General features: G+C 35.8%; 1 protein-coding gene across 1 annotated transcript in view; it reads left to right on the top strand.

The window, feature by feature from the left end:
- The window catches only part of LOC117109084 (S-adenosylmethionine synthase-like), a 32742-nt gene extending 10845 nt beyond the window's left edge, over window positions 1-21897 (top strand). Inside the window, exons 4-9 of the mRNA XM_033251327.1 lie at window positions 4727-4839; window positions 9298-9441; window positions 11811-12029; window positions 19966-20148; window positions 20718-20851; window positions 21307-21897. Coding sequence (XP_033107218.1) covers window positions 4727-4839; window positions 9298-9441; window positions 11811-12029; window positions 19966-20148; window positions 20718-20851; window positions 21307-21409 — 896 coding nt within the window. The 3' untranslated portion in view covers window positions 21410-21897. The remainder of the gene's footprint in view (window positions 1-4726; window positions 4840-9297; window positions 9442-11810; window positions 12030-19965; window positions 20149-20717; window positions 20852-21306) is intronic.
- The last annotated feature ends 224 nt before the right edge of the window (window positions 21898-22121 follow it).

The raw sequence follows: 22121 nt of genomic DNA, 5'->3' as shown, positions 1-22121 counted from the left end.
ACCGCCTGTTAGTTGGTAATGCCACACAAACTTTCCCTTCACATAACCTATATATATTAGTCTGATAGCGTCGAAATACAGTCTGCCGCCCTCACTCTGTTCTATTGTTTTACATCTTTTAAGAATGACGAGATAAAAGAGCTACAAAATTCATTCTTTTTGACCATGTTGACGTGATCAAAATGAAAAATAAAGCGTCTTCAAGAGAATTGATTTAGCTATAACTTACTCACAGGTGGGAGACAATCAATCAAGAATATGCGAGACACGTTCAAACGAGTATAAACATAATGGCATCATAAATACAAATTCAGTTTTTTAATTCAAATGGCAATATGATGACATCACAATGTCCGATCAGCCATTATGAAGTAAAAAATCGTATCTACAACTCATGTGCTTTCAGATTATGTAATAAAAAGTCACCTTTCATCCTAAGGAGCTATAACTGATTAAAAATATTCATGGTTATATGCATATATAAATGTTGACGCACGCGTACGTGCACGCTAAAAAACGCGAACGGAAAATTCAGGTAAGTTTATGCTCACTTAATATGATTTAGAAATGACGAATGGTTAAGATTATATGGGGTCATCAACGTTTTGAAGAAAGAGAAATGAGGGGTCATAAAAAACAATTTTTTTGACCATGATGACGTCATCAAAATGTAAAAAGAGTATATATGAAAGAGAATTGTCTCAGCTATAACATACTCAAAGTTGGAAGATGATCGACCAAGGATAAGCGAAATACGCTCAAATGCGTATTTTCAAAAATGACGTCATGAATAAGAAAAAAAAGATGATGATGATCCTGACAATAACAAGAGGTGATCCGCTAGTGTAGCGGATCACCAATGATGATGATGATCCTTACAATAACAAGAGGTGATTCGCTAACGTTAGCAGGTCACCAATAATCGATGGTCCTGTTTACAGCAGGGTTATGTTTGGTCAGGGCATCTGTCAATTGACCTACACGGTGAAAAGATGTTTATTTTTATGTGGATTTTATTGCCAGTTTGGCTATCAGTGTCTCTACTCTGCTGGTAGTCATGATGGCAATGGGAATGACGAAACTATTCGCCATGATTCAGACATGGCAAACATTTTTTGAGCACTGATGAGTGTTTGTATTTGTATTTTTAGTTTAGTTTTGTACAGTGGTGCGCATCACATTGATAAAGCAGCCAAAGAAAAAGTCAAAAAAAAAAAAAGTAAAAGTACTATTTACAAGCAGCAAGATATCTTAACTTCAATAAAAAGTAGACAAAAAACTCATTAAAGACTGACAATTCATTTTCATTAAAGGTGATATATAAACACATATTTTTGTGGCTACTGAAAGTAGCTACTATGTCATCAAATGGTTTATTGAGGTAAGTGACTGTGAATCTCGGTACCAGTCGACACCTTTGATCACGAGCCGAAAACCAATCAACGCACATAATTAATCTAGCGAACATTTCCGATAAAATACGCAAGGTTACGAATGATAGCTGATTGCGTCGCTAGCAAAATTACTCGACACTTACAGTAATGCCATTTACCGTACCTTTAGCAAAACGAAGTAGAAATACAGAACCGTATCTCTAGCCACGGCGAATTTAATAATAAAGTAACTTATACAGTAGCACCACCAACAGCCTTAAAAACAAATTCCTAATTTTGATTCTATATTATTATTGTTTAATAATGGTTTTGTATGCTTAGTGTGGCTGTGGATCCATGATTGTTCCGTAACAAGTTTTAAGATTGTAGCAATGTACAGTAGTGGATGCTTTTGGTTTTATATCAGCTAGCCCCATGTTTTTTCTGTGCGATGCCAAACAAAATTAAGTTCTGTGTAGGTAGACCTAGATGTTTGATTTTCACTAAATTTGACAATTTTAGGCCTAGGTAGATACTGATTTCCATGTGTTACTATTAGATATAGTATTACAGTAGAAACCTTCATTTACGAACCCCGATTTAACGAATTCCTGATTTCACGAACGTAAAATAAATGTGATGTCGACATAAAAATTTAAGTGAAAGATAAAAAAAAAAAATCCGCTCGAATTGGATCCACAATCTAGGTATTTAAGAAGGTAAAAATGTCCGATTAAAACAAACTTGTGTAGGGCCTAGAGTGGGATCGGAATGCTTAGAAGCTGCCTACTGTATGCCTAGGCACCCTCAGACTTACTGTAGCTGCATAGGCCTAGCCTATGCCTAGTTTATGCCAGTGTAAGTAGTACCAGTGCAAATATATAGGAATTTGGGTCAACCCCGATTTTACGAATACCCGCATTTACAAACGGCTCTGGGCCCGTGCCGTACGTAAATGAGGGGTTCTACTGTATTAATTATTGTTATTGTTTTTTTTTTGACGTTTCATTCTGTGAGTTTTCGTTTTATACTAGTTTGCTGGTTTATCATTTGCCCGGCCGTGTAGCGATTATACTTGTACGTCGTTGACTCAGGCCCTTGCTAGGCCTAGGACCTAGCTAGTTTACTATACATAACCGAGCAGGCTAGCTAGAGCCTAGGCTTCATTACAAACTAATACTTTAGACCAGGATGTAGTACAGAATCTCGGAATATTCAGCACTCATACACAAACTACACAACATAATTTTCAGGTTATCTGGATGTTTAATAAATTGTTCTCGGACTGATTCACAGCCAACGCCAAAAAGTAGAGGAGAACCTATTCATGAGAAGACCAGGCCTAGCCTAGTTAGGCAGGCCTATACTACTGATGTGTAATATTATAAATAGGCTAGTGCTAGTTCTACCAGGGATTTATTGGTTCTACTACGGTCATTTCAGCAGCCTTGTTTATACATAAACGTTAACATGTTGTAGCTAGGTAGGTAGGACTATTCATAATAAAACTGTAGGGCCTAGGTAGGTAGAAATATCTGGCTAAACTTCGACCTATCTAGTGGTGTATCTAGGCTTAGTTAGGGCTTAGGCCTATGCCCTACTACTACTACATTCTACAGTTAAGTTAATAAAATGTCTAGCAAGTGGGGCTTGCAGCTGGACTTGTGACAGTTACGTATGATGAGGTCTAGTGTAATAAATATGCATTTTTCATCAATCATTATGCATGTTAAAAATTAAAGTTAATATTGGTAGTAATAAATATAAATAAATAATAAATATATGGCAATATTGTAAAAAGACGCAGCAAAAGATGATGAAATGGGTGATGGTAAATCTAATGGCAGTTGTAATGGTAGTAGTGATGATGACAATGGTAATAGTAAAGGTAGCAATTATAACTGCGATTGTAGTGGTAATCATAGTAGTGGTGACGGCGGCGGAGGGTGCTATTCGCATCTCAAGCATTGATCGGTCCATTGTGGATTGTCTATTCATCCGTCCATCCAACTGTCGGTCGGTCAGCCTCCATTAACTTTAATACGGTGTTCAGTTTTGATGCATCATTAGATTATTGCTATCCTGTACATCATCTTGGATCTAGAACTACAGCATTTAAAATCTAAGAATTAAAATACTCTGGCCACTTAAAGAGTTGTTATTTTTCAGTCATTTTTTTTTTTCAGTCGACAAAATACACTGACCTCAACCCTCTTGCATGTAAAAATCTTTTATTCATTTTTTAAAAACAATGTTATTTTTTTTAGCAAGCCAATAATCCAATCAGTCCTGCAGTGGGACTGTGGTTGGCATGATTTTGAGCTGCGGTGTGAATTCACATTTCCTTCATTTCATGTGTCAATTTCAGATGAGAGAGCTCTCAGTATATTTCCAACTTTCTTCTTTTTACGTTTGGCAATGAATCGGCCGGGAATGACTAGTCCTACTGCTCTTTTTCTTTTTCTGACAATTTGCACCTTTGGCAAATTCATCCAACTTTTCAAGAAACCCTGCAGAAATCCTGCTAAGCTCAATCAGCAGATAGCCAACAAGCATACCACCACCACCAATTTCATCTGCTGTTAATATGTAAATACCCACAGCATTCTTGTCTTGAGCCATGCTCTCTGGACAATATCTTTAATGCACAAAAATCATTTGTTTATTTTCGATTTCAGGTGTTCTTATATAATCGTTTTTCATTCAAAAAGCACCCCTTAAATTTTCCAAGTTCCCATTAAAGCACCCCTTAATTTTCATCTATTTCCAGCACCCCCTCAATTTGCACTCTGTTGACATAAGTACCTTTCAAAAAGTGCAAAAAAAATATTTTAAGCGCTCGGACGCTCATTTGCATGAGTACAGTGTTCTACATATTCTGTAGATAAAAACTAACATTATGAGCGAGTTCAGTGACATTTAGTGAGATTGATTACAGGTGTTTTTGATATTGATTGTGAATACACAATTTAAGCAATGAAAATTGCCATGTCATGATGCTTCAGCAATATCAACACCTCCTGTATAATTTAGTGATAATTTTAATGATGAAATTTTTTGTTTTCTTCTTTCACTAATAAAGTGACCAAAATTTGAAATATTGTAATGAACAAATGGTATTAGTGACATTTGATACAATTTGTGCTATCATTTTTTACAGAGTATAAGCCCAAATATTTAATTGTCAGAATATTGTGCTATGTCCACCCCTTGAATTTCATCAAATTTTGTAGCCAAGCCTCCTGGGCTTGTTGTACTTGCTCAAATACACAATTTTGTTAAAAGTAACATTAACATAGATGGTTAACTAATTATTAACTTGACGAGGAAACCCCTTATCTGGTGTCTTTTAGGATTTGATTGTGAAACTTGTAATGTATTAGTTGCATTGGAAGAGCAAGTAAAAGAGATTGCTGATGCTGTCCATGTTGACAAGAAAGATGAAGACATTGGTGCTGGTGATCAGGTAGGCCCAGTATTTTGGAAGGACAAACCCTTGTTTAGGTTAGTCTAGGTTTATACTATTGACATTTGTACTGTGTCCTGTTTGTTGAAGATTTCAGTTACAACTAATGACAGTAATAATAATTACTTGACAGATATCACAATGTATAGATTTATTGGGTGTGACTAAAAACACCATAAACAATCAGGACATAGTTCTGTATGCTTTGAAAATAGTTTGTTGTAGGCTAGGGTGTCATAGACCAGACTGGAACCGCTGCCACAACTCTGCGATGGCTCAGTGGCAAGAGCGCTTGCGAGACGTGCGAGAGGCCCTGGGTTCGATTCCCAGTCGTGGAGTAAAGTAAGTGCAGTAGGCCAGTCATTCTTTAGCTAGAGTCATAATACTATTAGTGGGTAGGAGGGAGTAATTGGTTAGCAGGAAGTTGGCTTTTCAAGTGTTGTGGAAGAAATATGCCTATAATTTTACCTGTTTTGTTCACTAGTTTCTATTATTATGCCACGTTCTCTTGCTGCTATTGCTATGCCAATCATATTGAAATTATGCATTGCCTAATTTCCTTCCCCCACTCCAAATGTTCATATTAAGTAAAGTTCTTTCTCAACCTACTTGTGACATACATTAGCTTTTAACGAACACCACTGCTGTACGATTAATCAATATCTGCATACCATAAGTGGCACGGTGTGGGACCCTGTGGAACATCTGTAACGAGCATTTTAAAAAATATTTTGTATGTTTTCTGACAAAATCTTGAAAATTCAATCATCTTCATATTTGCCACCATTTTGTAGCTCATATTTTTACATTGCATAGCTACTCTGGGGATTAATTAGTACACTAGATTACATTGGTCACAAGAGGGCAGTATTAAACAAATGGGCAGTAAAATTGGCAGTTGTACAGCAAACTGGTACTGGTATTGGGTATTTATATTGCGCCTTTCCCTTGCGGTTATGAAGGAAAACAATGGTAGGCATAAAATCAGTCATTATTCAGGAACCTGAAGCATCACAGTAGTACAGTCACACAAACAACAAAGACAAATAAACAGATTACAACAATAAAAACACAAAAGGAAAAAGCAGCAAAAAGTGAATTAGGCAAACAAGTAAGTCTTGAGTGCACGTAATTTGAAAAATAATTTGATTATTAACTCGCAGCCAATGAAGTTCATTGATGAGAGGAGCAGAGTGTGTACGAGGATCACATGAAAAGACTAAGCAAGCAGCAGAGTTTTGCAATTTCTGCAGTCTATCAATGTATTTCTTGAAGAGACCACCATAGAGTGAGTTACAATAGTCAATTCGCGATAGTACGAGGGCTCTAACTGCTGCATGACAAGTATCTTGATTAACAAATCTTCGAATCCTCCACAAGTTACACTACTACATACCTTACTCACCTGAGAACTTAAATCCAGTGTGGAGTCAAATGTAAAACCCAAGTTACGAGCATTTTTAGAGGCCTTTATGAGAGATCCATTAACATTAAGTTGGATATTCCTAACTAATGGTGATGACTGTTGGTTTCCAGAAGTGCAGACCAGAAGCTCTGTTTTACCTTCATTTAGCTTTAGTTTATTTAATGTCATCCACTGTTGAATTTTAGTGATACGATTAGTTAGCCGAAAAACAGATTCATCAATACTAAAAGGATCTAAAGGATTAAATTTCAGGTATAATTGAAGATCATCAGCATAGAAATTTGAAAGTTAACATCATGCTTCCTGATTATATTACCTAGTGGGGTAAGGTATAATGTGAAAAAGCATGGTCCAACCACAGAACCTTGTGGAACACCAAAAGATGCCTGACCACCAGGAAGTGTAACACACATACTGTAGATCTGCCAACCAAATAGGATCTAATCCACTGCAATGCACTGCCAGTGATGCCATAAGGGCCATGTATATTGAAGCATTAATTTAGCACATCCTTAAATGGTTAACTCTGCATTAATGAATTATGGTAGTAGTACTGTAGTGTCATTCTTATTCTTATTCTTTTATTTCCAAAACAAGACAATCCACTGAGTGGTCGGTCAGGACTTTCAAAGTGGACCTAATCACTATTACATTAAGTATAAAGTCCTCAGCCACCCAGCTTCACAAAAAGACATACCCATAAAAATATATTACAATACAGTATAGGCCTATATAACTTTATTTATTTATTTTTTATTTTATTTATTTTTTTCTTCTTCCCTCCCCCCATTCTTTTTTTTTCTTTTTTTATAACATTTTATACAAAAATAAATTGATCTATAAATTTAAATTCAGGAACTCCATATAAGTATCTGTAAGATTTAATTTAAATACAATTTAATTAAATTTAATTTAATTTTTAAGTGAGCACAAAAATGAAAGAAAAGTAGTCTAAATAAGCATGTTTTTTAAAGTAGAGGGCAATTTTTCCCACAGTCGAGGAAACTGGTTGATAACAGAAAAATGGAGACAGTTAGTTCTAGCATAAAGATGCTTGAATCGTAGGGTCTCTAAATGACGCCCATTAATGGAAGTAAAAAGGCGAACACTCTACTACTCTACTCGAACAATCAATAAGACCAAAAAGACACTTGCAAACAAATGAAATAATTTAGAATTCTCTCCCTAAAGTTAACCACGAGGGAATGCCGTATTCGATAATTGGGAGAACCAGTGCTTTGTAGAGGGCAAAGATGGCAGCAGAAGGAGAACCTCCAGCGAAATTAGACTAATATGATCATTCCAGGTCTGTTTCGTTGAAGGTAACACCCAGGTAGCAATGATTATGGACGATTTGAAGAGGGGTATCAGATTTGCAATAAATAGGACGATAAGGGTTTTTGGAGCGAGTAATGTGCCAGATTTTAGTTTTTTTTACCATTGAGTTGCATCTCGTTTTGCGTGCAGTAGGATTGGAGCATAGTCTGAAAATTAATTTCATCATTAACAGAATAAATATTTGGGTACTCATGGATCCATGATAAACAACATGCTGAGTGCGCCCAATAAGGAAAGATTGAATCCACCGCCAAACATTGCCTCTTATATTAAAATTTTGTAGATATTTTTTTAAGGACAATGTGGTGTGGCAATTTGTCAAAGGCTTTATCGTAATCAAGGATAACGACATCAATTCTGGGGGATTTGGGTTTGTCAAGAATAGTCTACCAATTATGTGTTAAATTAAGTGACACAAGAATGAGAAGAAACAAAGCATGTTGGACATCGGTAATTGAGCAATTAAAATGCAAATGATTGGAAACAACAGAATTAATAATTTTTTCAAGCACCTTACAGAAAATTGGGGTTAAAGCATTGGGCCTATAATTGGAGATAAGGAACCTATCTCAAGATTTGAAAACGGGGGTTATATGAGATATCGTACAGGCATAAAACAATTGTGTTGGCATAGTAATAGCTTTTTCACTTGACACAAATACCAATACAATATAATATAAATATGTACAGTTTCTTTTAAATTGAGTGCCAAATCAAAATCACACTCTTTGTAAATTGACATTTTAACATTTTATGTCAAAGCTGTTTTTCCAGGTCTTAGCAGGTTTAGCCAGATTGCAGTTCGATGTTTGCTACTTTCCCACATCTTGCTGTTTTTAACACAACTATGAATTATCCTAGATACCAGATTTATTTTAGCCAAACTGGAGGAAAATTTTGGAAGGATCCATGCACACTTTTAATTACTGGTGTTCCTTGACAGATGAAGAAAAGCAAATAGCATAAAGACTAGAATAGAATGTAATATTCACATAGTATCTATCTTATAGAGGGCAGAATATTCACATAGTGGGGGGTTGGGTAGGGGCTCTCCTTTCACCCACTGTTGTATCGCCACTGAAATTATGGGTGCACTCCCTTTTTTGCTCTTACCTCTCTTTAACTCAAATTTGTCGCACTCGTTTTTATTGTTCGGCTTGACTGACGGTGGGGGGCCCCCAACAGGCCCTCATGGCGCCCCCCCCCCCTTCCCTGGTGGATCCACATGGTTCCCCCAGCTGGATCCACGTCTGCTGACACAATGGTTTCTGGCTGTCCAATCAATGCGTGATTTAACATGCTAATAAGGCACAACATAAGTTTTCAGTTCAACAAACTAACCAACACTCTGCACAAACCTCAACCCCACTGTCTTTGAGACTGTCTGTGCCTCTATCATCTCATACTAAGCAAGGTAGGACCCGAGTCTAACAAAACATGTTTGCATAATCAGTCGGTGTCCTTATATATGCAGTAATTAATAAATTATCAAAGTTTTCATCTGTGAAAATCAGCTATTGAAGATATTATCCACAACACTGATGTCTTAAATCTCTGATTCTGATTTCTTGGAGTTGGTAAGCCTCTCAGTTTTACACTTGATATTTGTAAAAGTTTACTTCTTTGTCTTTTTATTAAGGGGTAGGGGGGATAGTGCTAATAATTTTATTGCATGTTAATAACCCTTTCTGTAGGGCCTTATGTTCGGTTATGCCACTGATGAAACTGAAGAGCTTATGCCGTTGACAGTCGTGTTAGCTCATGGACTTACCAGGAAACTGGCAGAATTAAGGAGAAACGGAGAAATGGGATACCTTAGACCGGATTGCAAGAGCCAGGTACAGTATTAATATGGAACTTTCGTTCATTTTACCCAACATAATTATTATTCCAATTTGTTTATTAACCTCATTCAGTTAACAACTATTATTTGGACATTGAAGCAACAAACACCAAGAACATACTAGGCTGTTGTAAGAGTTTTTTGCCCATGTACCCAAATAATGTTACCCAAATAAAGCTGGTTTTTGGTCTAACAGTTCTTTTTGTAACCATATTTATAGGATATGCCTTCGAGCATATCCTAGAAAGTCGGCTGATATTCAGGGGCCCAGAAATAAAAAAAAAAAATGAAATTACATGATGCTTTTCTCAGCAAAGTCTCTATTTAGAGCTCTGTCTACACTATCAAATTTAATTTAAAAAAAAAAAAGCATCACATGGCATGGAACAATATCATCAAAACACATCAAACTGCCTCAAAAATTGATATATTTTGATAAAACTGAATTATCTAATCTGATTGGTTGGGGTAATTTGTAGTGTATGCTTATTGGTCAAAATGTGTTTTCTACAAAATTTTACAACTTTTTTACAGACGACATACAATACGATACAATATACTTTTATTCCCAACTAAAAACAGTTGAATTGCACATACATAAGAAATTTTAAAATATCAAAACTGAGACTAAACAGAATTACACAAAAGAGCAAAACAGAAGTTATTATCATAATTATTAGTTATAATTATTACTAAAGAAGTAATAATATTATGATTATTATACTAGTTATTGTAAAAGTTTAGAGAATTCAAAGAAGAGTGAACCGTTTCATCCATTGTTGGAACATTTTCTGAAAAGACCAGCTTAAAATTGTTTGACCGTTCTGTCTGAACTTCAGGAAGATGGAATTGTTGTGTGGACCTGAAGTTGTATTTATGGGTTGGGGCTGTTGGTAAGAGTGAGTGAAGTCCATGTGATTGGTCTTTTATTTTCTGGAAGTATTGTCTGCATAGTCGGGTGCGCCGGTCTGCCAACTTTGAGATATCGATGAGGGCCAGTGTCTATCATAGCTTGTATCAGGGACAATGATTTGAAGCGCTCTGCGCTGGATCTGTTCAAGCTTATTGGATTGACAATAAATAAGCCCTGTATCCCACACTGGCAGCATATTCTAGAACTGGTTGAATAATACTAATATAAAAATAAACAAGGGCACTCTGATTGAGGCCACACCGTCGCAACTGTTTATAAAGTATAGTCTGGAGTTAGCCGTAGACGTAATATCAACATGGGCTTGCCATGATAAATTTTTACTGATTGTTGAACCCAGGAGTTTTATTATATCAACATTCTCAATGGGATTGTTGTCAATAAAGATAGCATCAAATTCTTTTTGCAACTAAAAACAAAGAAAGTTTAACTTTTTGTGACAATTTGAAATTATGTGATATGATGTCATCGTGCCCATATATGGGCACATCACATTTTTTTTGTCACATAAAATTTGATAGTGTAGACCAGGGGTGGGCATAAAAATTGGTTGGAGGGCCAAAGTGAATTTTTGATTTAACACTGAGGGCTGAACCCACACTTTGATGTAAGTGTGCTCCCAAGAAAACCTTCATGCACTGCTTTTATACTTAATTCTCAGTTTTAACATTACGTTTTTACAGATGATCGGTGTCGGGCTGTAAAAAGTAAGGTATATTTTAGTCAAAAGTGTTTGCTGGGCCGCACATATAGGGTTTTTAATTCATTTTTGTGGGCTGCAAAAAAAAGTCACTGTTGGGCCGCAGGCCGCACTTTGCCCAACTGTGGTGTAGAGAGAGAGGAAGGTTTAGGGAGTTTTTGTTAGTCGTGAGACAAAGTCGTGCTGTAGCAGGAATTAAGCTTGGCACCCATTGATTAGAAGGCAAGCATCTTAACAACCAAGCTATTCAAGTCCACTCCTTTCATGGCTGATGGGACCTGTAATTTGTGGCGGCTTAAATTTCCCTTCCCTGATAATGCCACCACAGGCTTGAAAATATTTGTGGCAACACCGACGCAGTAGTGGTTGCAGTTTATTCTCTCAACCTTGAGGTTTGGGGCTCAAACCCTCACTGTGCATTTTGCTTTTTTTCTTAGTCACTATGTCAACATCTCCACAAATCTAATCCCTATTAGCTGATAGCTGCTACATTATATTAGTATGTTCTATAGGCATTTGCTCCATTGACTGGGAGAATCGAAAAAAATCATGTTTGGTGCAGCGCTTATTCGAGCATTTACGGTGTAGGTCTTCACAATATGAGTCTTTAACCATTATTATTATTATTACGGTTATGTTATGAATTTCCAATTGCTGTGGCGAAATCTTTTATAAGTTTTGAAAATGGTAATTTAATCTGAATAAAATTGTGTTTGTGTTGATCCAATAACAGGTGACTGTACAGTACAGGATGAATGATGGCTGCTGTGAACCTCTTCGAGTCCACACCATTGTCATCTCAACACAGCATAGTGCCAACGTAACACAAGAGCAGCTAAGGAAGGATCTACGGGAAAAAGTGATTGGAAGCACCATTCCTGGCAAGTACCTTGACGTGGACACTGTTTTTCATCTGAATCCATCAGGAAGCTTCATTGTAGGAGGTCCAAAGGTCAGTTAAGCTCTGTCTAGACTACGATATTTTCTTTGATAACTGTTGTATGCCCATATATGTTCATGATGTGCCTATATATGTGCAGCGCCAAGCCAAAGTTTTCCAATAAATGCACAAACGTGAAGTCAAGTCATTTAAAAAAATGTTTTTTTAAATCTCAAAACCATATATATTAAACATTTAACTTTCATCCTACATTTCCCTTTCTCTGATTTATAATCAATAAATGCCCTAAAAATGGTATTTATGAGAGCTTGTCCTGGCATGTAGTGTTTTCTGTATCTGAAATATGGCGTCAATCCAACCATGTTGGGTATGGTTAGAAAGGAAATTTAGTAATCTTTCATTTCATTTATTTATTTTACTGTTAACTAATAGATGACGATATTTCTCGTGCCCAATTTTCCTACGTCCTTGACGACAGTCAATAAAATAATCAATGTGATTGATTGGTCAATCTACTTTTCAAAATGCAGTGTGGGTAAGTGCGCATGCTCAGATTGTGATTTAAAGTGCAAACTTTTCAATACATGTTCAGCAAGTACACCATTCCAGGTGATGTATAACAACAAAGAAATTGCTAATATGGTACGGATTTATCGCGAGCGTTGGCAAGGAGACAAACGTATGCCGAGTTTGATGACTTCATTAATGATTTTTGACTTTGTGAAGAGTATAATGATGATAAAGAAGAAATATCGGATGGTGCCGATAATGAAGATGATGTTGATGAGATGAGGATAATGGCAATGCCGATGATAGTGCCGGCGGCACTGCTCCTCCTCTCTCCTGTACCTGTACGAACCAAGGGCCTATGCCTTTGCCCATCGGTGAAGACTTGCATTTATTGAAGCACTACGTGCTCAAATGGATCCACATTTGGAACAAACACACTAATGTAATAAATAAAGAATTGTGCCAAGTTTAAACCAATTCTGTTGCTAAGGATAGAATGGACAGGCACTTTCAAAGTGTGATTTTTCACAGTAAACTGACAAGTGATTTTCAAAGCCAATTTTCTCAAAATACACTTATCAAGTATCCTAACTTTGATTGCCCATAACTTCGCCATAAACTATCATATCAAAGTGATTTTTTTTTTTTGCATTTTGAAGATAATAATGTCTAATTTCATAATATGTACGAAACTCAATTTGAAAATTTCGGCTTATCCCTCCTTTTGCTTGGCTCTGCCACATATGGTCATGATGTGATGTCATTATGACCATACAGTAACATCTCCCAATTAGGAACCTCCATTTAACTTTACGAAAGATTGTTTTTAACTACAAAAACACTTAAAATTGTATTTAGAAGTCACCAATAAAGTGACATAAATATAAGTTTAAAGCAAGAAATATAAATCGTTTTCATCTGGGATATATAACATTTGAGCTGTGCATGCTTGTTCAGGCATAATGTACAGTAAATCTCACTTTCTGTTCATTGGGGGCGCTATTTGCATGGAAGCGAATAATAAGACTTGGTTTGGCCATTATTTTGTCATGTTTTCATTCGTAACTCACTTCATTCAAATGAATACTTTAGAGTGAGCACAGGTAATTTTGGCTTCTGTAAATTATTATTTTGTTGCAGAAGACAGTAAAATCCAAGTCTATTTTCGTGATGAAATTTTTGCTCCCATGGCATGGCTTAAGCCAACCCAGCCCAGTACTTATGCTATTAAAATCTATTAAAATTCAAACTCTCTGAATTACGAATTTCCTCCTTTACGAACTCTGGACAAAAGGGTATGTAATAGAGGGATTTGGCGATGATTGTTTACAGGTGGTCACGTGACCTAACTTGGGTATACATGGAAACTGTTCACATGAGAAGTAAATGGCTAAGAAAAGCAGTGGGGTCCTTCTGGTGGTGATTGGACAGTACACTAGGAGACAATCCCCTACTCTCTTCCGAAGAGTGTACTGAGTTCTTTAATGTGCACATGGGCCATAAATGCACACGGGACCAATGGCCTAAACGTCGCATCCCAAAGACTGTGCGCTATTGTAACTTGTATTTCAGCCCTCTACCTGAAACACAAGGAGAGGCAGCGATGGGAATTGAACCGGGGACCTAGATCTCCACGGTTCAGCGCACACACAGTGGCTGCCACCAGCTAAGCTACTCTCTAGCCACATACCCATAATGCATACCTAACCATGCCATAGATGTGCAGGGTCCTAGGCCTAACATTTGTCAAAAGATCTGAATGTTTGCGGCCAGTATTCTTTACAGCATTAACAAACCATTAGGCAAAATAATTAGGTTTAATTTCCAATCAGTTTGATATAGTTTACTGGATATTTACAGCAATAACAAGGGATGACCACCATAGCAATCTCCATGTAAAACATCACTGCCAGTCGTATGTTTATACGTGAACTGCAATTCATGCGAGGCAGGACGAAGTATAACAGCAGTATTGTACTAAAAGTGCAAGGCACCTTAAAACACGCTAAAACTCAGTAAAAGTGACAATATTTTAATATAGATTATATGGGCAACCGATGAGAGGATAGTTGAATTCTGAATAGACGAATTGTACCTGTCTCTTATACACATCTAGATGTGTATAAGAGACAGGATGATCGGTGTCGTTATCAATATTATTATTATTATTATTATTATTATTATTATTATTATTGTTGTTATTACTATCATTTTCCATTTTCATCATCATTACTACCATAATTCATCTTTTAAAAGTTTTGTTAAAAGCTCCGACACCTTGGTGAACGAATGAGGAAGAATAGCGGCATGTGCGCAATTAGAACCAAACTGGGTATAGTAGCGCACAATGTTAAACTGCCTCGTATTTATGAAGTTCATCCTATTTCTTATCACTGTGCGCAATTAGAACCAAACTGGTTAGAAAATTTAATGGCTTCTAATCCCTTTGGTCATTAGTAAGATGTTCAGAAATTCTTCTGAACTTTTTCTCAAATATTGCCCTTTGTCTCAAATATTGCCCTTATTTATATATATATATTTATTTATTTATATGTATAGTAAACACTATCATTTTTTTCTACAAATAGCCTGCTTATCGTCCCAAATACGAGGTTGACCTTTGACCTAATGCCACTGAGGTCATGTGTTTAATCAAATATGTGATTCGAATTCTTTGAGGTCATGTTTATATTTGTACCCAATAAATTTATATGCTCAATATGTAACGGTTAAGGAGAAAATTAGATGCAAAGTTTCCAAATGATGGCGATTTTTTTCACTCAATGCCTTTTTTGCATCTATTTGCTGCGAAGCAGCCAATTCATATTCTTCACAGCAATTTAACCTCTGAAAGGTCATTGTTTGTCAAAAAGCAAGGGCCTAAGACGACAGAAAAGCGGAGTTTCCTTCTTTCATTCTGCCGGGTAAAATCAATTACTGCAGGCGACGTTTGTAGACTAACCAACACGTACCACGTAACGTCCGCATGTCCCGATAGCCTTATCCTACTCTAGGCCAACACTAGCTAGGATGGTATAGGCCTAGCCTTGAAGGGACGAAGGTCCCAATGAAAAACGACGTCGCTCCTTGATAGCTAACATTGTCTATTAAAACATCACAATAATTCATTATTAGACCTATAGTTGTTTTTTGAATTGTACTCCACAAATCTCAGCCGATACCTCGCACAACTCGAGTAATGTCTCGTATCTATTGTCGATGTCGATTGTCGACACTTGAGATGTCTCGCACTTGTGATCAAATAACACGCTGGCTCGCACATTGGCAGCACTCTTTGGCAGTCAACTCGCCCCTAGAAAACCCGCCCTTGAAAACTTGCCCCATAAAAAAATGTACGCTTCCTAGACCATGCAGTCTTCAAAATAAAAATTGTAACCTTTGGTAATCAACTACATTTTCCACATACATAGAAATTTTTGAAATTTTATTAAAAAAACTTAAACCATAATTCACCACTATAGACAATTTTTGACAAAAATGAAAAATTACGACTTTTTTACGCAATGAGAAGTGTTCTAATATAGACAATGGGTCGTGTCTCATATTATTTGTTATATTTTTATTATTCATTATTTTCACTTGACTCGCATAAATAATTTTGTTCGAAGAACATTTAAATGCAGGGGCAGGGGCCTCCCTGAAGTTGGTGAAAACAAAGTTTACATTACCTGGCTAGAGCCTAGGCCCCAACTAGAATAAAAATAAAAAGGCAAAAATGAAAGTGGGTAGAGATAGGCTTGCCCTACTACACAATTATTTAAAAAAAACCCAAAAAACGCAAGAAATACCTTATCAATTTGCTTCTCGGTTTGGAACAACGATGTGCTATATCTTCTTGGGTTTTGTAGTGGCGGTGGTTCGTCAAACCCCAAATTATTTGACGGAACAGCATCAGGGCGTCTTCCTTCCCTTTCTCCCGTACAGCATAAATTAATTATCTGTGAAGTGAGCGCTGCAAATCCTTTGCTTCTTTATTCTGTGGTGGGTTTTTAAGTTTTAAAATTTGTAGCCATTTCCTTATCCTTTTGTTTTTCAGAGGCAGCCGATAAGTAACATTAGTATTTCTATTTGATTTATTATGGCATTTGCTTCTTTTTAACAAGATAAGAGCGATGCTATTTATAATGATACAGATAATGACATAGGCAATGAGTAAATTCCAATGTGGTGAGACAAACTTTCTCATTATGTTAATCATTCGCAGAAAGGTCACTCAGGTGGGGTCATTGAACTTTCGGAACCCCAAGCTACTGAAATTCTGTAATGCCTGTATTTACCTCAATATTGGAGCAAATTTTCGTTTTCGTATTTTCCGGCACGATTTTAGTATTATCTCTTGAAATTGATATACATAAACATATAACAAAGAGGAAATGTATGACTGGAGCTGCCTTTTAACCCACATAATTTTCAATGCACTGCAAAAGCTTCTAGATGAGTCATCTTTAACCCACCATCTTTATAATCGTTATATAATATGTTTCTCTTGATACAATCCTTTTTCCCCACTCCATGAAAAATTGGAAGACCGTTCTTTGTATTTGTTTGAAAAAAGGCTTGTGGAGGGTCAGACAAATTACTGAACTAATATACAAACTTAGAATTGAATTGAGAACTGTAACTTTCCCTTTTTAAAGAATGGATATAAGACAAGTTATCAACTGGAATTTGTATACCAAGATAAGTAATAACCTCATCTACCCATTCTAAACCCAAATGGCTACAAGTGTAGCTTGAAGATTCCCTAATCTGACAATTTTACTTTTATTTACATTAATCTTTTGTGTAGGTGGATAAAATATGAAGAAAGGTTACGTTCATTGGCTTTGAGATAAATAAGAGTATCGTCGGCATACTGGCTTAGTCGAATTTCATTTTTTATTGAATATTATTCCCTCAATTTGCTTACTCTGCCTTAACATAATCCCCAATATCTCGGCCCCAATCAAAACAAATACGGAGATAGAGGGCAGCCTCGCCTAACCCCTCTGTAAAGTGAGAAAACGGTGATGCGAATCCATTGTTAATGACACAGGTTTCAATATCCGTATACATTAGTTTAATGAATGATTTAAATATGTTACCAAAGCCAAATTTACTCAAACATGTCTAAAACATTCCACTTTACTGTATCGAAAGCTTTTTTGAAATCTATAGAAAAAAACAATACTTTTGATTAAATATATTTTAATCTAGAAGTAACCAAATATATTACCCTACTTTATATACCTTCCTTTTAGAAAGACTGTCTGATCCCCGTGTATAATGGAAGGAAGAACTTTTTGAAGTCTAATTGCTCATATCTTGTAATCAGTATTTAGTATTTAGGATGCCAATTTTTAAAAAGGCAAAAATTTTTAGGCAAAAGTGTTGTTATACCCCTTTTCATGGAAGGCCACAATTCTCCATTATTCAAACATGTATTAAATACCTTACAAATTAGCTCTTTCAGATCATCCCAGAATATTCTGTAAAAGTTAACAGGCAGGCCATCTTTACCTGGTGATTTATCGTATGCCATGGACATTATTACATCGTAACATTTTTTTTCTGAAATCGTGCCTTCACATAACATTGCTAAATCTTGATCGATTTGTGTAATCATTCAGCACCTTTTTTATATCACAATCTTTAACATCATTAGAAGTATAAAGAGTTTCATAAAAGTTCCTCTCTTCTAATCAATCCAAGTGGCTCTGGTACGAACCATAATTCCACAAACATTTTCTTCATGCATATGCTGTAAATTTGCTTCCTTGGAAGCAACTCTTACTTCAGATTACAGTCATAAGGATTAATTGACAAAATAGCTTGAATACGTTCAATATCTTTTGTTAAGGCATCATATTTAAGTTTTATTTTCTTTTTATGGGTAGAGGAAATCAAAATACACTTTTCTCTAATTTTAATTTAAAAACTTTAGAGTTGCCATATGAAACAGAAAAGCAATATACGACCAGTTTCGTCTCTGTGCACCGAGTGTACATTAATAACCTGAAGTAGGTTTCAAAAGAATGCAAACCCCAGCACTATTCAATTTTCCATGACAAAAATAGATTTTATAACCCCATTCATTTGCCCAAATTTGTTCACATTCTTTGGTGCTGTGCGTTTCTTGAAGGAAATACCTTATTAAATTGTGATTTTCCATTATCCAATCAAAAAAACACTTTCGTCTACAAGGCCCCTTACATTCAGTGAATACAGTTTCACCTTTATAGCTTCACCCATTAACGACTTTGAGTGTTTTGTATTTTGAATCCTAAATGTATAAATTGAATATTGATCTTTGAAGCAAATTTTACAATACAATCCTAAATGTATAGATCATTCTCAGACAATGCAAAATATGCAACCTGTCTGAGGCGGGCAAGTGATAATAGTGTTCCTGTTACCTATTATAATAATGCCATACAAAAACAATTCTACCTGGTTAAAACATTGATGTTCATAATAACGATTTTGGATTTACGTTTTAAATCTATCCAAGTAATAGTCTCCATCTCCTGAAAAAAAACCTCCCTACCTATATTTGGGTTCCATCGGATCAAGGGATCTCTGCCACCTTCTTTGTACTTTATGATCTCTAGTATCGCGGTGAATTCGTCTGAAACGATGATTCGCTTTCCTTTAATTTCGGGATTCTTCTGGGTCAACGTTTTCAACATGCGCTCTTGATCTTGGTAGCTTAGAAATTTTACATGGATAGCCCTCGGCCTTGCGTCACAGCTTAACGTCGTTCGTCTCATCGGGGTATGGTGCACTCGCTCAATTTCCATAGCTTGTGGGATTCCCATTGAGTTGCATAGAAACGTGTGAACTACCTCCGTGAAATCAACGTAATATCACATTGTTATTCGCCAGGTCCGTAATCTGCATCTTATATTTAGTCAGCTCCGAACAGGTAGCCTTGGATTCCAAGCTACTTTTCGTTTCCTCCATTTTAATTTCCAAATGACTCAACCCAGTCTCCATTTTCTAGCTCCTTTAATTTCACTTCTAGACCGTCTACACGCTCTCACAAATTGTCTCATTTTGTCTAGGACTGGCATTTTCAGTCAGATATCCTTCAGCATTTCCTGTTCACTCGGCATTCTCAACATAGCTGGCTTGGTTAATGCGCAGCCCGATCCGTATCGATCAATGTATGTACAAAAAACAACTCAATTTTTTCGTCTTTAAGCGGAATATCTCCTTTTTTGGTACGTCCCCTAAACATAATACTGAAAACATTCGAAAGTTCAAAATTCCTAGACAAAGGGGATGGAGAAAATTTGAAAATGAATCCAAAATATGAAGCAGTTCTTTTACTCCGACATGCACAAACGAAACAAATCGCGCCCTCCAATTTCCTTCTTTTTTATGTAGTGACTGTTATTTTCAATTAGGTATCAGTTTTTCACAATATATTTTTGGCCTGGCTGATTTATAGAATAATATGTTTAAATGATTATAGGGTGATGCTGGGTTGACTGGTCGCAAAATCATTGTAGATACCTATGGAGGTTGGGGAGCTCATGGTGGAGGAGCATTCTCCGGTAAAGACATGACAAAGGTAGATCGTTCAGCTGCATACGCTGCCCGATGGGTTGCCAAGTCTCTGGTGGCAGCAAAGGTGTGCAAGAGAGCTCTGGTGCAGGTGTGTATCAATTTATGTCATCACTAATATTTAAAATTACCATGTATGATTAAAGATTCCAGTGTAGTTCTGTGTCTATACAAAGTTAATGATGATGAATTAGCAGTAATTAGTAATTTATTGCTTATTATATGAATAATTATTCATTGTCAAATTTATTTAATTATATTCTATTTAAATTGAGTGGGTCGAGTGGAAAGCGGAAAGGCAGGGACGCCGCTAGCTACATCCTTAAATTGCCACTGGTTTGTTTCTCGCCGATTGTTTCAGTTGGTAGAACAAAGTCTTCTCATATAAGCACTTAAAACTGAAGGTCCAGTGCACACATCTGGCTTGTGTGCACTTCAAAGCACCCATTGCATCTAATATAAGAGTAGGGGTACCCCAAAGTTCTGGTTCATTTCTTTCCCTGTACTTGTCGAATGATGTGAACATGACATGAAGCTACTATAAGCACTTCTTTACGGCTGCTAGGCAGTCATGGACCACACCTATATGCAATTCAGCGCAATGGTGCTGTAAGTTAGATGTTACTTTCCTATCTTTACCTTTTATATTTAATATTACAGCTCGCTTACGCAATTGGAATTGCTAAGCCGTTGTCCGTCACAATATGGGACTATGGTACCTCTACCAGTACTCAAGCAGAGTTACTCAAGATCGTCAATGACAACTTTGACCTTCGACCTGGAATGATTATTAAGTAAGTACTCTTGCCATCTAATAAAAAAGCAATCTGCTTTCATATCCCAACTTATTTGTTGCTTTAGAAAAAAAATGTTCAATGTGCTTTCTTTAGGTTAATTTAAATAATTTTGTCTTAATTTATATTAACTGTATTGCTAATCCTTGCATGGATTAAAGACCATTTAAAAGACACAAAAATTCTTTTTGTGTCTTAAAAAAAATCAGTTGCACAACATATACAACATATCAAAATTTAGTTTTTCCTCCTGAGCCTGGTTAGTTGTAAATTTTTCATCGGTAAATTTGTGAGGAAATTGTTTTTCACTTGAAAGATATACAGTATATAGTAAGAAATTAAAATATTAAATTTTTTTCAATTTTAATATCCAAGACAAACAAGTAAGTTAACAAAGCAGAATGATAAAATGTTAAGGAATATTTTTGTCATTTATTCATAATCTATTTTTGCAGGGAACTCGATCTGAGAAAGCCAATCTATGAAAGTACTGCATCCTATGGTCATTTTGGACGGTCAGAATTTTCATGGGAAGTACCGAAGCAGTTGAAATTATAAGTTGGAATGAACTCCATAAAAATTTGAATAGTCAAGTAAATTGTGAAATAACATTGATGTATATTTTATCTTCTAATTTGGATTTGATAAATAACGTCAATACTTATCTATTTTTTATCGCTGTATCTTGGTTGGTCCACATTGTAAACAACTTCACCAGTAGCTGTTTTGCTTGCAAAAATGTCAATAATGTTTTTGAAATCTCATTATCCTATATTAGGTTTTATATATTTTTTTAATTATATTTTAAAAATATATAATGAATACTAACAATAAATTTTTTGTTGGAGGAAATAAAATAAATAATAAATGTGCTGAAATGTGGTATGTAATATCAATTCTATTTGACTTTGAATTTATAACACGTATATTCTAGATGAAACTAAATTTGAACCAATTTCTGACCAACTTTGCAAATAACCTTGGATGATTAATGGTTTTATTAGAAGAATTAGTATTGGAAGAATAAATGGGATAGACACACGTTATTTTTGTAAGACTTGATGTTGTTGGTATTTTGTCTGTAAAATAATTTCCTTAATTTTTTCTAGGGCTTTGTACTATTTGTTTATATTGCTGTACATAGTGTATTCACATATTGTATGCCATCAGATTCCCTTGTCAGAATTCACAAAGATAAGCAAAATCTCAGATTAAACTTGACAGCCATATGGCTTGTGTGGTATTAACCATGTTTGAATAATAAAACATG

This window comes from Anneissia japonica, unplaced genomic scaffold, assembly GCF_011630105.1.
Source record: "Anneissia japonica isolate Jap-2015-1 unplaced genomic scaffold, ASM1163010v1 scaffold288085_len59591_cov184, whole genome shotgun sequence".
Taxonomy (NCBI): domain Eukaryota; kingdom Metazoa; phylum Echinodermata; class Crinoidea; order Comatulida; family Comatulidae; genus Anneissia; species Anneissia japonica.
This window is presented reverse-complemented; position numbering and strand designations above follow the sequence as displayed.